Raw genomic sequence first — 15,540 nt, forward strand, 5'->3', positions numbered from 1 at the left:
TTCACTCAGTATATGCACTGTAACGCAAATCGCAGTTGTAGTAACATATACCGATTTATGAGATATTGTATTATTTGTTAATATTGATTTGTAAGAGATTATGCTGAATTTTTGTATTGATTTGTAATATATTGTGCGATATGTATATCGATTTGTAAGATATCATGTGTTTTATAGTGTCGATTTGTAAGTCATTATGTTGAATTATCATATTAATTTGTAATATATTATGCGATATGTATATCGATTTGTAAGATACTATGTATTTTTTAGTATCGATTTATAAGATATGTAGTATGATTTAGAAATGTGTGCGTGCAAAAATACATTGTTGCACGCTTGCAATGGTGTGTTGGTGATAAATAAGAAAACCTAGGACCGAACCCGAAGGTCCGATTAATACATGGAGCCGAGTATAGTTTGCAAAATTTTATACGAGACCCAGACCCTTAAGACCCACAATTTTTCATGTAGTTATTATCAGTCCCAGTATGGTTTTTCTTAAAGTGAACCCGATTAGACCTGAGTCTGGACCGGATACCATGCCCAAAAATCTGGTCAAAGTCTGGTTTTCCACCTGGGTCCAAATCAAACCCGACCCGCTGACAACCCTACATTTGAATCACTTATGGATGTTGGGTTGGTTTGTCAAGTAACAATAATGATACTCTCCGGGCAGAATGGGATTACGTCTGATTACGGGTGAATTTGAGTTGACATTTCAAGGAATCCTTTTCTAATAACTTTATAATCAAATCAAACTTATCCTAATGATATACATCATATAATGCTCCAATACCCAAATACAAATATCCAAATTTAAATAAGAAAAGATGAATATAAAATGATCTAATGGACCCGAATCACTAGGCTCAACTCCTGCATCAGAAACCCACCCACTCAACCACCAAATGGGTAAGGTGCAAAACGGATCCTCGCTGGATTTTGCACCTTACCCATTTTCTTTTGTGGATCTATCTCAACTCTTTCACTAAACGAAATAATTTAATTTCCGACAAACTAAATATAATTACTTTTTGTTCCTTTTCTTCCCGCCTGCCTTAGCCTTCTTTCTTCAAGGTAGTATTGTATGAATCTAAAGAATTCAAAAAAGGGCCAGCTTGCACAAGCCACACATCAAGTATGGATGAGCACTGCATGCATGTTTTTAGTCTGTGTCTGGATCACCTTCAACGATGTCTGGAAGACTCTCTGAATCAGATGACAATGCCACGGTTTCTGTGCTGTGCAACGAAGAAAATCTGGTGAAAAATGGGCTGTCTTCAGCAGAAATATCTGCAATTCCAGCTGAGACTGAATCTTCTTTTGATGGTGATGCCACTGGTTTTACTAGCTCAGATTCCTTAAACAGCCCACCTGCATTTTCAGCTGAAGTGTCTTTTTCCATATGCACCACCACTTCTTCCGGTTCATGGCCCTCTAGCTCCTCAGATGTGCTCTTACCCATACCATCCGCACCACCACTCACCCGCATTTCTTGTATCAGAACTGAGCTACCATTTCTGGTGTCTTCCTTCAAAATTTCCTTCTCTGATCTGACAACAGAGCAGGGCTCCAACGTACCAACTCTATCAAGATTAACAGTTACACGTTCAGTCAGACCATCCACTTGGACTGTCTGTCTGTCTTCAGCAGTGTCGGTTTCTTCCATATTTGCCAACCAACCAAGACATAACTTGTCATCTGGATAAATATCACCCACATCAACTGGGAGTTTCAGCTTACCGGTTTTTGAGATGTTTGCGTAGTCCACTCTGGGGCAGCCCATTTTGTCTCCAACCCCATTTTCATTAACTGCTAAATGAAACCTCTGGTTTAAGCCACCAATGCCTGTGTTATTACTAATTAGAGATGAGGATGGCATTAACTGAAGGGAACGTGGATGAATAAGAGGCTCTAAAGCCAGAAGAGCATGTGCACAGAAATCTGCAAGTTTTGTCCCAGCCTCTTGCCTGCCTGCGACCATCAACATTTTAACAAATAAGATTTCTCTTCAATGTGTATGCCAACAATCACAATTCTTCTAGTTGACCAAGACCCAGTAAATACAGCAGAAACCCTGAATAAAATGTATTTTCCTTCATAAAACATTTATTGTAAATTCAACCAACTGCGGCACTTATTTAGATGAATTTCTGTGAGTTCTTGTAAACTAATATATGGCTGAGGATGAAGCAGATAATATTTAGCATTGTCATCACAAGCAAAAAGATGAAATTATCAATGTAATATACTGTAAATCAAATGCAAAAGGATAACCTTTACGGAAAAGTGCGAGGCTTTGTGATAAATATGGAGGCCTGTGAGAGCATGGAGAAAGCAAAGAAGCCAACAGTGCTTGAAGTGCAGCAAGCTGAAAATCTGCTCGACCAAAATTTGTTTCATCCTCCATAACAATGTTGTGGTCCTCATATGACCAGCCTTCCTCACAGGCACTGGTCGCTACGTGTATCAAAAGAAGATCAACCTTTGGCTCCAGCTGTGTGAATGTAAAGAACCACCCTGGTATAATCATGTAGCAATGTTAGTTTCAGCAAAAGCATCATTTGCCCCAATAACAACCACAGCATAAAGAGAAGGATAATGAAATTGAGATAAAAATCTATTAAGTTACTTTCTCTGTGCCATATTTTTTAATTCTCATCTCGTCAAACTGTCCCCTCAGCATTCATGGAATATCAGAAACTCTTTCTAGCATTTTAACTAACCAATTTGCCTAAATATCTTTGAAAACCGTTATCCACAGTACAAGGAACTTAAATTCTGCCAAAAAAAATGAAAGACTATAACTACACAAAACAATCCTTCAAATGACACAGATTTTTTCCTTTTTCACAAAATAAGCAGATAAAATCAGGTGCCGCCAAATGACCATGGAACTGTAACATAAACCTGCAAAGGTCAATAAAGAGGAGAGTATACCAAGAAGCATATAAAAAGGACTACAAACGGTTGATATATTACAAAATTCTGATGCATGGTGTAGCAATGCAGGGAAAAAACTTTTAATCCTTTCACAATTAAGGCAGATTTGAGCCAATACTTTGAAAATTACCATGCTTTTATCTTGGCAATTTAAAAAGTCAATAAAATGCAAAAAATTCTGTTTTCAAAATATCATAATCTTATCGTTGTATCAACCCAATGTTAACACTGTTCTAAGGTGTTTATCTTTTTCACTATGAATTTATATGTGCCTTTATTTTTTTAAATATAATAAATATATCTAGATGTTTTTGCGAGATTCTCCCAAGCCACATGATTCTCATGACAACAAAATTCCTTATAATCAGATTTGAGACATGGCAATGAAATGAAGATTTCATGGCTGACATTGAGTCGCATACTATTAGATTCATGGGACCTTTCGCAATACAAGGAAATTTTTGTTGGGTGTAAAAAGTAGAGGTGAGGGAATTCAAATGATGAAAACGTGGGCTGTTTTCCTTTTGGAAAAAGGTTGGACTTGATGATGTGGAATAGTCCCATATTGAAGAGGTTTGAGTTTGTTGTGGGCTTTATAACCTACACGTAAACTCTTACACTTGTTCCAAAGAACAAGGGGTTGGGATGATTACCACACACACACACGCATGCCATGCTGTGTCGGAGCTCGGAATCGGGCTCGGGTAATTGGCCCTTTAGGGTCATATCCAATCAAGACCAAAATACCTTTTTGCCTAAAGTTTCTGTGAATATTTGGATGCATTAATGGGTTATGAGAAATGATAACAGGTCATGACTCCTCATTATCCGTGTCCATTACGGGTTTCGACTCTTCGAATCCCGTAACGGATCCCTTCCACATTTTGTAACTGTTCGTGGGTTATAAAAGCATGGTTAGGGCTGGGGTTACGCAGATCCTAGAGGCACAACACTCTCCATTTTCTCTCTCCCTGCTACTTTCTCTCTTTCATCGGTTTTTCCCTGAAGGGGCTTTCTGCAACAGCGATTCAAAGAGGTTATTTTCGAAGGACGATCTGTCAGAGTGCATCGATCTTGATTGTCGAGGCTATTGTATCCTGAGGGAAGGACGCCGAACCCTGTTTGCACTGTATGCGGGGGCGAATCTTCTCTAAGCAGAGTACTTTCGTATGCCTTAGCCTATTACATAATCTAAACATGTTCCGATTGTTTTTATTGTATTCTATGCAACTGTTTGTCGATTTGCTTTTGTCTGAATTTTGGTGTGATGCGAAAACCGACATGTTTGCTCTCTGTTCTTGTTTCGATCAAATGTTTATCATGATTCCCATGGTGATTTATTTCTTGATTTATATCATGTTGCTGATTCTGAAACTATGTGATCTGAAAAATGATTCAACAGTCTTAGAGAAGATCTTAAGCATGTCGACTTCTTATGCTTTTGTACCGAAAGTGGACATGTCCGATATGCTGGAAAAATTTGTCGATCAGAATTTCAAGCGTTGGCAGCAACACATGAAAATCTGGTTCACTACGATAGAGTTGTTATTTGTTATGAAACTCGATTGCCCTTCGGTTTCTGAAACTGACCCTGATACTGCTGTGGTTTTAGAGTGGAAAGAGAAGGACAATATATGTCGTAGTTGCATACTGTTGGCTTTGTCCAACACGTTGTTTGATGTATATTGTTCCTCGTCTACCACTGCTAAAGCCCTATGGGACCAACTTGACAAGAAGTACAATACCTAAGACCAAGGTCTTGAAAAGTACTCAGTTGCCAAGTTTCTGAAATATCAGATGATAGAGGGCAAGTCGATCACTGAGCAGGCACACGAGTTTCTATTGTTACTCCATAGTTTGGCTAAGGTTGATAAGAAGTTTCTTGAGAAGTTTTAAGTTATGACCATCATGGAGAAATTTCCTAAGTCTTGGGTAGACTTTGGTATGTCTCTCAAGCACCGTAGAGGGAAGATCTCATTGGATGATCTTATGGTAGCCATTGCCATTGAAGAAGAGCACAAAAGTAAGAAACAGATTGTGATGCCAACTGAACAACCTAAAGTGAACATGATGACTGGATCTTTTAAGAGTAAGGGACAAAAATCGAAATCTGCAATAAAAAACCAGTTTAAACCTAAGGCCAAAATCCAGAAAAAGGCAAAGAACAAATTGTACTAGAACTGTGGGCAGGTTAGGCACTGGGCTAAGAAATGTCATTTCAAGAAGGTCAAAGCTCATAAAACCACAGATGGAACATTTGAAGTCAATATGGTGACTGAGGTCATTGGGACTAGTACTGGGTATGTTTCTGTTAACCCCCAAATCTATCACGTTTATCAGTCAACTGAGTGGTTGGTTGACACTAGGGTTAATGTGCATGTTTGTGCTGATAAGTCTGCCTTTGTCTCATACCAAGTTGCTGCAGGCAGATCCGTGACTATGGGCAATTCATCGACTGCAAAAGTGTCAGGGATTGAACACGTAGATCTGAAGTTTCCTTTAGGATGAGTTCTATTTTTACACAGAGTGCACTATGTGCCTGTAGTTAGAAGGAACATTTTAAGTGGTTCATGTCTTGTTACAAAGGGTTTTGAGTTCAATTGTAAATGTAATAAAGTTGTTATTTTACATTCTGGAACATTTATTGGCAAGGGGTATTTAGATGATGGTTTATTTAAACTTCATGTTAAACATGTTTGTAGTGATAAATTAAAAAATGATGTTTCTTTTGATTCATTGCCTAATGTTGCATATAACATAGAATCATCTGATTTGTGGCATAATAGATTAGGTCATGTGAAATGCAATTTTGTGAAATGCATGATGAACTTGAAATTGATTCTTGAGCATTCCATTGATAAAACTAAGAAATATGGAATTTGTGTGCAAGCTAAACAATATAGGAAACATTTTCATACAATTGTTAGAGATTCTGAAATATTGGATCTGGTGCACACAGATATCTGTGAGTTTAATGAAGTATTAACCATAAATCAGAAAAGTATTTTATCACTTTTATAGATGATGACACTAAATATTGTTATGTGTATCTGCTAAAATCAAAAGATGAAGCTTTTGATAAGTTTCTTATTTTTAAGAATATAGCAGAAACACAAACTAGTAGAAAACTTAAAAGATTGAGGTCTGGTAGAGGGGGAGAATGTACCTCTAATAAACTCGATGAATATTGCAAATCAGTTGGCATGGTTCATGAGTTAACTGCTCCATATTTTCTTTAATCTAATGGGATTACAGAAAGAAAAAACAGAACCCTAACTGACATGATAAATGCTCTACTTGGGAGTTCTGGATTACCTACCTATATGTAGGGGGATGCTTTGAATACGGCTTGTCATATTCTGAATAGAGTTCCTTAGAAGCATAAGGATTGTAGCCCTTTTGAACTCTGTAGAAATAGAAAATCTAACTTGAAATACCTTAAAGAGTGGTGATGCCTTGCACAGGTACTTGTCTCAGAGCACAACAGGAAGAAGCTGGGTCCTAAAATCGTAGATATTGTCTTTTGAGGTTATGTAGAGAACAACTATGCCTATAAATTTTTAGTAATTAAGTCTGAGATATCTGACATAGATGTAAACTCTATTGTTGAGCTTCGAGAAGCTACATTATTTGAGGATGTATTTCTCATGAAAGTTGATGTACCTCATAATCTTTTTTCTTTAGATATACCTTCAACTTCTGGTTCCATTCCCGAACAAGTGAAAATGATGACAGATGTGGGGGGTGAATCATCTTATTCTCATTCTATACTAATTGAGTCTGAGGAACTGGTTGAACCAAGAAAGAGAAAAAGACCTTGGATTACCAAGGATTTAGGAAGTGATTTCATCACTTACCTTATCGAGGATGATCCTCCTACTTTTCAAGATGCAATGACTTCACCTGAAGCAAGGCATTGAAAAGACGCCATAAAGAGTAAAATGAACTTCATTTTTTCTAATGGCACTTGGGAACTGGTTGACCTCCCTCGTGATAGTTCCACTATTGGGTGCAAATGGATATTTAAGAAGAAGTTAAAACCAGATGGATCCATTGATAAATATAAGAGGAGACTGGTTGCCAAGGGGTTCAAACAAAAGGAGAGAATAGATTATTTTGACACATATTCTCAGGTTGCTCGAATGACCACAATTAGAGTGCTTATTGCACTAGCTCCCATTTATGATCTCGGTCTATCAAATGGACGTGAAGATTGCCTTTTTGCATGGCGATCTTGAAGAAGAGATCTATATGGATCAACCTGAGGGTTATGTGGCTCCTGGTAATGAAAATAAAGTTTGTAGACTTGTTAAGTTATTATATGAACTTAAACAAGCCCCTAAACAATAGCATGAGAAGTTTGATAATGTTATTTTATCATATAACTTTGTTGTCAATGAATCTGATAAATGTGTTTATTGCAAAGTTAAAAGTGATGGTTGTATTATTTCATGCCTATATGTTGATGATATTCTATTATTTGATTCCAATATGGGAATTATGAATGAGACTAAGTCGTTTCTTAGTAGTAAATTTGATACGAAGGATATGAGTGTTGCAAATATGATCTTAGGCTTAAAGTTGACTCGTTCAGCCGAGGGGATAGTCATTTCTCAATCTCACTTTATTGAGAAAATACTTGAGAAATTTGGCTATAACCAAGGAAGATCTGTAACAACTTCATATGACCCTTCTATTCCTCTTCATAAGAATATGACTGGTGTTTCTGTGTCTCAATTGAGGTATTCCCAGATTATTGGAAGTTTGATGTATCTTGCAAATTGCACGAGACCGGATATTTTGTTCTCTGTGACAAAATTAAGTAGATACACAAGTTGTTCAAATCACACTAATTGAAAGGCATTGGACATGGTGCTTAGGTACCTGAAAGGAACTATTTCTTGAGTTTGCATTACAAGAGATTCTCTGCAGTTCTTGAGAGATATAGTGATGCGAGATGGATAGCCATGAACTCTAAGAGTTATGACATGACTGGGTATGTATTTACCTTGGGTGGCGGCGTAGTCGCCTGGAGATCAGTAAAGCAGACCATCTTGTCTCGATCTACTTTTGAGGTTCAACTTTGTGCTTTAGATATTACAGGATTGAAAGCTGAATGGTTAAATGGACTTATTGAGGAACTTCCTTTAATGAGCAAACTAATTCCTGCGATATCTGTGCATTGTGACAATATGGCCACAATTGCAAAGACCAAAAGCACAAAATACAATCAAAAGCAGAGAAGGCACATCCAAGTCAGAATAAAATATGTAAGGAAACTGGTGTCTCAGTTAGTGGTTGTTGTGGACTATGTTGGATCTAAAGAGAATACAGCTGATCCATTAACGAAAGGACTAGATAAGCCATTAGTCTTGAAATCCAGAGAGGGGATGAGACTGAAACTCATCAGTGGTCCATATACAGTAGCAACCCAACCTATCTAAGTGGAGATCCCACAAAGTAGGTTCAATATAGTAATAACAAGCTGTGGGGTGAATTGGATAGCATCTTATTAATGTTATACTACGTATATGTGTTTGTTCTCCTGATTACTCTGAAAAGGTGTTGTAACTGCAAGTTAAGAAAGAGGTAAAACTCTGAATGAGTGTGATCATCGCAAAATTTTTCCTCTTTCGTTGTTTCTCTCTCTTCCTTTTCTTTTCCTTTTCTAACCTCCATTTTCCTCCTTTTTTGAAGGGAGAAAAACAAAAAGACAGAAAAGAAAGAGAGAAGAGAAAAGAAAGAAAGAAGGAAGAGGAACTCTTTTGCGCGGTCTCACTTGACCTTAATTTGAAAATATTTAGAAATTTAACTCACCTTCGTTTTGAAATTTATTTGCGGGAAAATGGAGAGACGGGATTCGCTCGTCGGTACGAGGTTCGACCGTTCCTGGCGCCTTTACCAGGAGTAATCGAACCAAGGATCGAATCTATGCCTTTTGCTTTGCCTACATATAATCTAAGAATTTATCCTAAAAGATCTAAATGCACAAAGAATCATGCTTGTGCAATGCAATAATGCATGCTCCTTTTGAAAAATATTTTGAAAATCTCCAAGTTATTCTGAGATGAACTTGATAAGGGAGTGAAGAAATGATTGAATCTAACTTCAGAACTTGAGATAGATCAGAGAAGTTCTAAGTCTTTGAAGTAAATCAGAGTTTGGAAGAATAAATCTTGATTTTGAAAAAGAATGATTCGAAGTTTTGAAATGAAAGAAAATGAAGTTTCAAAGTCGGAAATGGACTTGGAATTTTGAACTTGAATTTAGGAAAGGAAATGAATACTTGAGATGGAATTGAATTTAGATTTTGAAGTTTGAAATTGGAAAGGACTGAGAAAATCAAATGGTATTTAAGAATAGAAATGGATTTAAGAGATTCAGATTAGATCCGAAAATGGAATTTGAAATCTAGAATTAGAATTGGATTCTGGATCCCAAACAGAATGGGATCTGAGATTTAGAATCCAAAATGGACTTAGGTTCTGGATCCTAAAAATGGAGTGGATCTGAAGTCTGAGGTCTAAAGTAGAATTGGGTTCTGGATCCTAGGATGGATTTGGATCTGAGATTCAATGTAGAGTTGGACTCTGGACCCTAAGATGGATCGTGGATCTGAAGTCTGAGGTCTAAAGTAGAATTGGGTTCTGGATCCTAGGATGAATTTGGATCTGAGATTCAATGTAGAGTTGGACTCTGGACCCTAAGATGGATTGTGGATCTGAAGTCTGAGATCCAATGTAGAGTTGGGTTCTGGATCCTAAGATGGATTGTAGATTTGAAGTCTGAGATCCAATGTAGAGTTAGACTCTGGATCCTAAGATGGATTTGGATCTGAAATCTGAGATCCAAGGTGAAATTGGATTCTGGATCCTATAAGGAAATTAGATCTGAAGTTCGAGATCCAATGTAGAGTTGGACTCTGGATCCTAAGATGGATTTGGATCTGAAGTCTGAGATCCAATATGAGTGTTGAATCCTGGATCCTAAAATGGATTTGGAGTTGAATTCAGAAGATGAATCAAGAATCTCAAAGTTAAATTGAACTTTTGATTTCGATTGGAGTTTTGAATATAAAATGAATTTGGAATTTCAAAGTCAATTTGAACTTTGAAATCTGATTTGAATTTGAATAAAAAATGACTGTGAAATCTCAAAGTTAAAATGAAATTGAATTTGAAAATGAAAAGGATGAATTGGTTTTTTATAAGAATTGAAGATAGATTGAGGAAAATATTTACATCACTTGGAGTTTTTGAAAAAGGAATTTTGAAAATATGATGCAGTTCTATCCTAAATGATGGATGAATTTGAAGAATTTGAATTTGGATTTTTGAAAAGCTATTTCATTCTTTAGATGAATTAAAATAAGATTGAAGATATAATACATCCTTGACTATGGTCATTGAACGTATTATATAACAATCTGTATTTAAATTCAAGAGAAGAATGAAATACATTTGGTGCTTTTATAGAATTTAAAATGAAATGAACTCTCAATATACCCTGACTATGGCCATTGGTATATATTTTGAGTTAATTTTAAGTTAAATTTTGATAAAAGAAAAATATTTAAGGAAAATATGATGAATTTCGAAAACGGATCCAGTGTGGATCCAGTGTTATTTTGTAAAAGGTAAAAAATGCTAAGTTTTGTCCACACCCTGACTATGGCCATTGATGTGGATCATCAACTTAGTATCCATTACTTCTTACGAAATGGTGTACGTGCCATTTGTGTTCCCATTTGTGAGATTTTGGAAAATAAAGGAAAAAATGCGTGAAGAACAAGTAATTGATGACATTTACAATGCTCATTCATTCTATCTAAAATAGGAAATATAAATTCTTATTAAGGCCTAGCTATTACAATACATAAAATTGAAATTACAACTCCCAATGATGATGCTTTCCACATATTTCCTGCAAAACACTCGATTAGTATGAAAATAGAAGAGAATTTGTCCATATCATATAGATGTCAATGGTAAAATGCTCATATGCCCTATATACATACATATATGTACCTGCATATATATATATATGTATCTATACAGGTAAGTATATATATATACATATATATATATATGTATATATAGTGGCTTGTGAAATATGAGCTGTGGTAAGGAGGGGTGGCGACAGGTACTATAATATATACACAGGGACATAATGGGTGGAATAATGATGTTAGGGATATGACATGAATGCAGGTGGCTGGATGGTTGTATGAGGTAAAAGGAGGACAAATAGTGGGGAGTTATGGATAGCAGCAAAGTGGAATTGCTGATGTAGATGTTTGTGTGCACATAAAAAAAAATGAAGATGGGCCTATAAGGTAGATGGTAGCAGGGAACGAAACTATACAGGTGACATGATACTATGTTGGATCATCGTACAATAGGCAAAAATGATCATGGACTGGGATAGTGATGTAATGGACTGTGGAACGATGCAATGATGTGGGTTAGGTAGCTACAGTGTATGGGAAGGTGAAAGAGTAGTGTAGTTTACAGGAAGGAGCTATCAGGTAGAAAGGGTGGATTGTGAGATGAAAGTGATGACATAGGATGTTGAATAGAGAGAGTGGATGGAAAGAGATTTTATGCAGGAGTAAGCTATTACAAGCTATATACTGGGTGATTTCAAATATGGTGAGGGAAAGAGAAATAGCTTATTGCCCTTGTTTCGATCACTGCAATGTATTGACTGCAGGTTCCACGGCTTCATGCCAATTGCAAGACAAATTACCCAGGCTAAAACTCATATACACGAAATTTATTGTGGCAATATCAATAGCTTCAAACAGAGAGGCGTGGGAATATTCTGGGCCCTTCTTGGCTAAGTCTTCTCAGAGTCTGGTACTACCTGGATGAGGACCTAAACATCATTATACCTAAAGAAGGCTTACTATGAGATGAGATACAGTGAGATAAGATGGTGAAAATAAAGGAAAGACAGATAGCATGGCACACGAATGCTAATAAATGAATACTGAAAATATATAGATGAGCTGATATCGAGTTATTTTCAGTGATTTAGTTTCCCAAATCGATTTTATGATAACGCTAACACTTGATGAATCACTTTCAGCAGCTGATAAAAAAAATTTTGAGGAGTTACCCCTGACAACAACCATGATTTGTTTCTCAATCATATTCACAGATAATTGCCTTTAGGAGCAATCACTTAAGTATCAGGCCCTGGCATACGTTGCATCAAAGGGGGTTTTCCACAGGTTGATGGTGTGCTAAAAAAAACGAATCACTATGGGAGAGAGTGATACATCATGAAGACAAAATACTACTGAGCATGATTGCAAAGTATACAGACATTATGCGCAATGTGGAGAAATAACTATATGCAAATGATAAAACTACAAATGCAGGATACTATGCAGATATAATGAGTTAGCATAAGGACATACCATGATAAATGAAATGTTATGATGACAAATGATATAAGGGGAGCTAAGCTAACATGTGAGGATTTGGCTGGCGTGGAACACAGGTAATGAGGGTATAGGGATTGCAGGAATCATACATAATAAAGGGGTATAATGCATACATATCATGAGAGAAAAAAAAAACTCTAATTTATGATAGACATTGATCCCATCCTTCAAAACAAATCTAATTATATGGTAAACCAAAGGAAGAGCTCTTAGTGAAATGAGTGGACCAGACATCATGGTAGGAACTTTGCAGGGTGCAGATATTCAACATTTCCTCCTCGTGACTTGAGTTCGGCTTAATTGTAGGACACTGAACCATTATACAAGATATCAATATGTGATGAATTCTGAGGTGTCACACGCCTTTGATAAGGCAAAGGCACTTGAGAAGCGCACATTACCAATACTCTTCTGGAATCGGCCAGAGGACTGACCTTCTGAAAGCTAATGCATCAATGTTCTACTGTAAGAAAACAGAATGAAAGTGGACCTGTTCAATGAATACCCTGCACTGATTTTCTTGATAACCATCACTCCTCGTATGGTGTCTTATGTACATCTTAGGCCGATCCGGCCCATGACATTCCCACCTTATTATCACAATTCACCTAAAGTAGTGTATATGCCCTATTATCTTTAAGATAACAACTCAAATTACAGACAACTAACAATATATGTAATGAAGGCAATGTGAACCATGGATCAAAAGAGAAAAGTGAAATCGATATATCACAAATGATTAAACGAAACATTATGAGAGAACAAAAAAAAAAAAAAACATAGGATGATTATCAGACTCACATAAGAAAATTAACAGAAAAATATATGAAGATCGAACATCATTTGGGGACCCAGAAACTGGACGACAATGAAAATCAAATACAGGGTGCCTTTATACAATGAGCCTTCTATTATAATCGGATTTGAAATCCCTTTGCAGGGTATCGAGTTGATACAGGGAGTCTTATGGCAGACCTTTCCATGAATCACACTTGATTCATGGTGAGATCTAGGTGTGTCGTGCGACGCATTTACAGGAAATGCAACACAAAAAAAAAATGGAAAAACAGAGAAATCTATATGGCTCCTCAGATAATGGAATACAGAAAAAGGGATTTTACAGAATCCGAGCATGGTGCATGGGGTTCGCTACGCATGAAATTGATGAAAACAAAGGAATGTATATGCCTGAATCAAGAGGATTTATGAGAAGCAAAAAGTAAAATGAAAGAAAAATCACATATGCCATAATCCATATGAAAATACATCAGATCTGAATAATAAAGAAAATAACTAAATCATAAATCGGAATAGAATGTTGGAACTTAGCTCGTTCCCTTCGATTTCGCACATTGGTGGTCTGAGATTTGCTATGAGCAACACAGTACCACGAGAAGTGCTCTTGACGGGATAATGAACAGGGAAAAAGAAAAAAGAAAAGAAGAAGAAAAAAGAAAAAAAATTGTAAATATCAGAAATCAGAAAGTAAAGGAACTTACCGTAGTGCTGCAGAAAAACCCAAAGGGAGGAGGTCGATTCTTCTTCAGGGAAAGCAGGAGAGAAATCCGATATGCTTTGCTTTGCTTGCAGGGATTTTGGAAGAAGGAGGACAACTCTCTTCAGCAACTTCAGGAAAGATCAGAGGGATGCATCAGAGGAAAAGGGGCGATTGATAAAAGGGAAGAAACCAGAAAATAAAAGGGGAGAAGAAGAAGAAAGAGCTCCGAAAGGAATCGTCAAATGGTGGGGTAATGAATGGAAGTCGATCACCGATGGATGTCAAAAGAAAATATGATCCCCCCAAAGGGATCCTGGAGGGCTCTTCTTAAAGGAAGAGCGGAAGGCTCCAGAGGGTGGAGGTTCGTTGAGGATCAATGGAGGAGAACGAGAAGGCTGTTGAAAATCTGACGATGGAGAGAGGCAGCAAGCCTGCAGCCGTTGCAAATCTTCTCTATTTCAAAAAGGAGGTCCCCTTTAAAAAGAAAATTTTTGTAAAATAGTTCAAAATTGAGGTTTTCACCAAGAAGCTTTTTAAAACCTTGAGAATCATTTGCTTTTCTTGTAGTTCTTTTCCAATTTTTTTTTTTTGGCTTTTGTTATTTTTTCAATTTTTTTGTATTTTTAAAATAAAGTCCTAAAGTTTTACGAGAAATCAAAGGTTAAAACTATTTTTTTGGTGTTTTTGTAAAATATTTACAAAAGAGAGTTTTTTTGAGAATTAAAAAGCTATTTTTGGGGAAATTTCTTCAAAAAAAATGCGTTTGGATTCGGATTTTGAAGAAATGTGGATTGGATTCGGATTCGGAACTGATTTTGAATGAAATTTGATCCAGAAAATCTAAAGAATAACTGAAAATTAGCTTTGATTTTCTCAGAAAAAATAGGGTTAGGGGCAAAAAGGGTCATTTTTACAAAACTTTGAAAAATTTGGGGTGTTCACAATGAGTTCAAAGCCTTCTAGGCGAGATGTTACCAGTGCATCTCTCGAGAAGCCCACCCATGTGAGTGTGACTGTTGGTTGCAGTTTAAAGAATTGTGTTATTCCTGAAGTCACTCATAAAACAGGATTCAGACGCATGGCCTTTAACGCGTCATCCCTAAAGATTACAACCAGAACCTTTATCGTGTTGTTGCTAATGGACACTCCTACACAAAAGGTTCAAGTTCAAGACTTCAGTTCACTTCGTTCCTATGGGGGTAAAGTTAGTCAACTAAGGTAGTGGTTCAAACCAGGAGGTACCATTAATGAAAGCATGATATGTCCTGTTGCAGATTATCCCATTTTGAATCTTGGTTTTCTCCCATTTTTATTCTTTGAATTTGTGGAGGAACGTTGGGTGTAAAAAGTAGAGGTGAGGGAATTCAAATGATGAAAACGTGGGTTGTTTTCATTTTGGAAAAAGGTTGGACTTGATGATATGGAATAGTCCCATATTGAAGAGGTTTGAGTTTGTTGTAGGCTTTATAACCAACATTTAAACTCTTACACTTGTTCCAAAGAACAAGGGGTTGGGATGACTACCACACACATGCGTGCGTGCGTGCGTACACCTGCTTGTCATGTCATGCCGTACTGAGCCAAGTCGTGCCATGTTCGGGCTCAGATTCGGGTCGGGTAATTGGCCCTTTAGGGCCATATCCAA

General features: G+C 36.8%; 1 protein-coding gene across 1 annotated transcript; it reads right to left on the bottom strand.

The window, feature by feature from the left end:
* Positions 1-959: 959 nt before the first annotated feature.
* Positions 960-2,452, bottom strand: LOC149812697 (uncharacterized). Its single transcript, XM_089991742.1, has 2 exons — positions 2,256-2,452; positions 960-1,977 (listed from the first exon to the last, which is right to left on the bottom strand). Exons 1-2 carry the CDS (start codon positions 2,431-2,433, stop codon positions 1,169-1,171), a joined length of 987 nt encoding a protein of 328 aa, XP_089847868.1. The 5' UTR covers positions 2,434-2,452; the 3' UTR covers positions 960-1,168.
* Positions 2,453-15,540: the final 13,088 nt, after the last annotated feature.

Source organism: Nuphar pumila, chromosome 16 (genome assembly GCF_984573655.1).
Source record: "Nuphar pumila chromosome 16, dmNupPumi1.hap1.1, whole genome shotgun sequence".
NCBI lineage: Eukaryota > Viridiplantae > Streptophyta > Magnoliopsida > Nymphaeales > Nymphaeaceae > Nuphar > Nuphar pumila.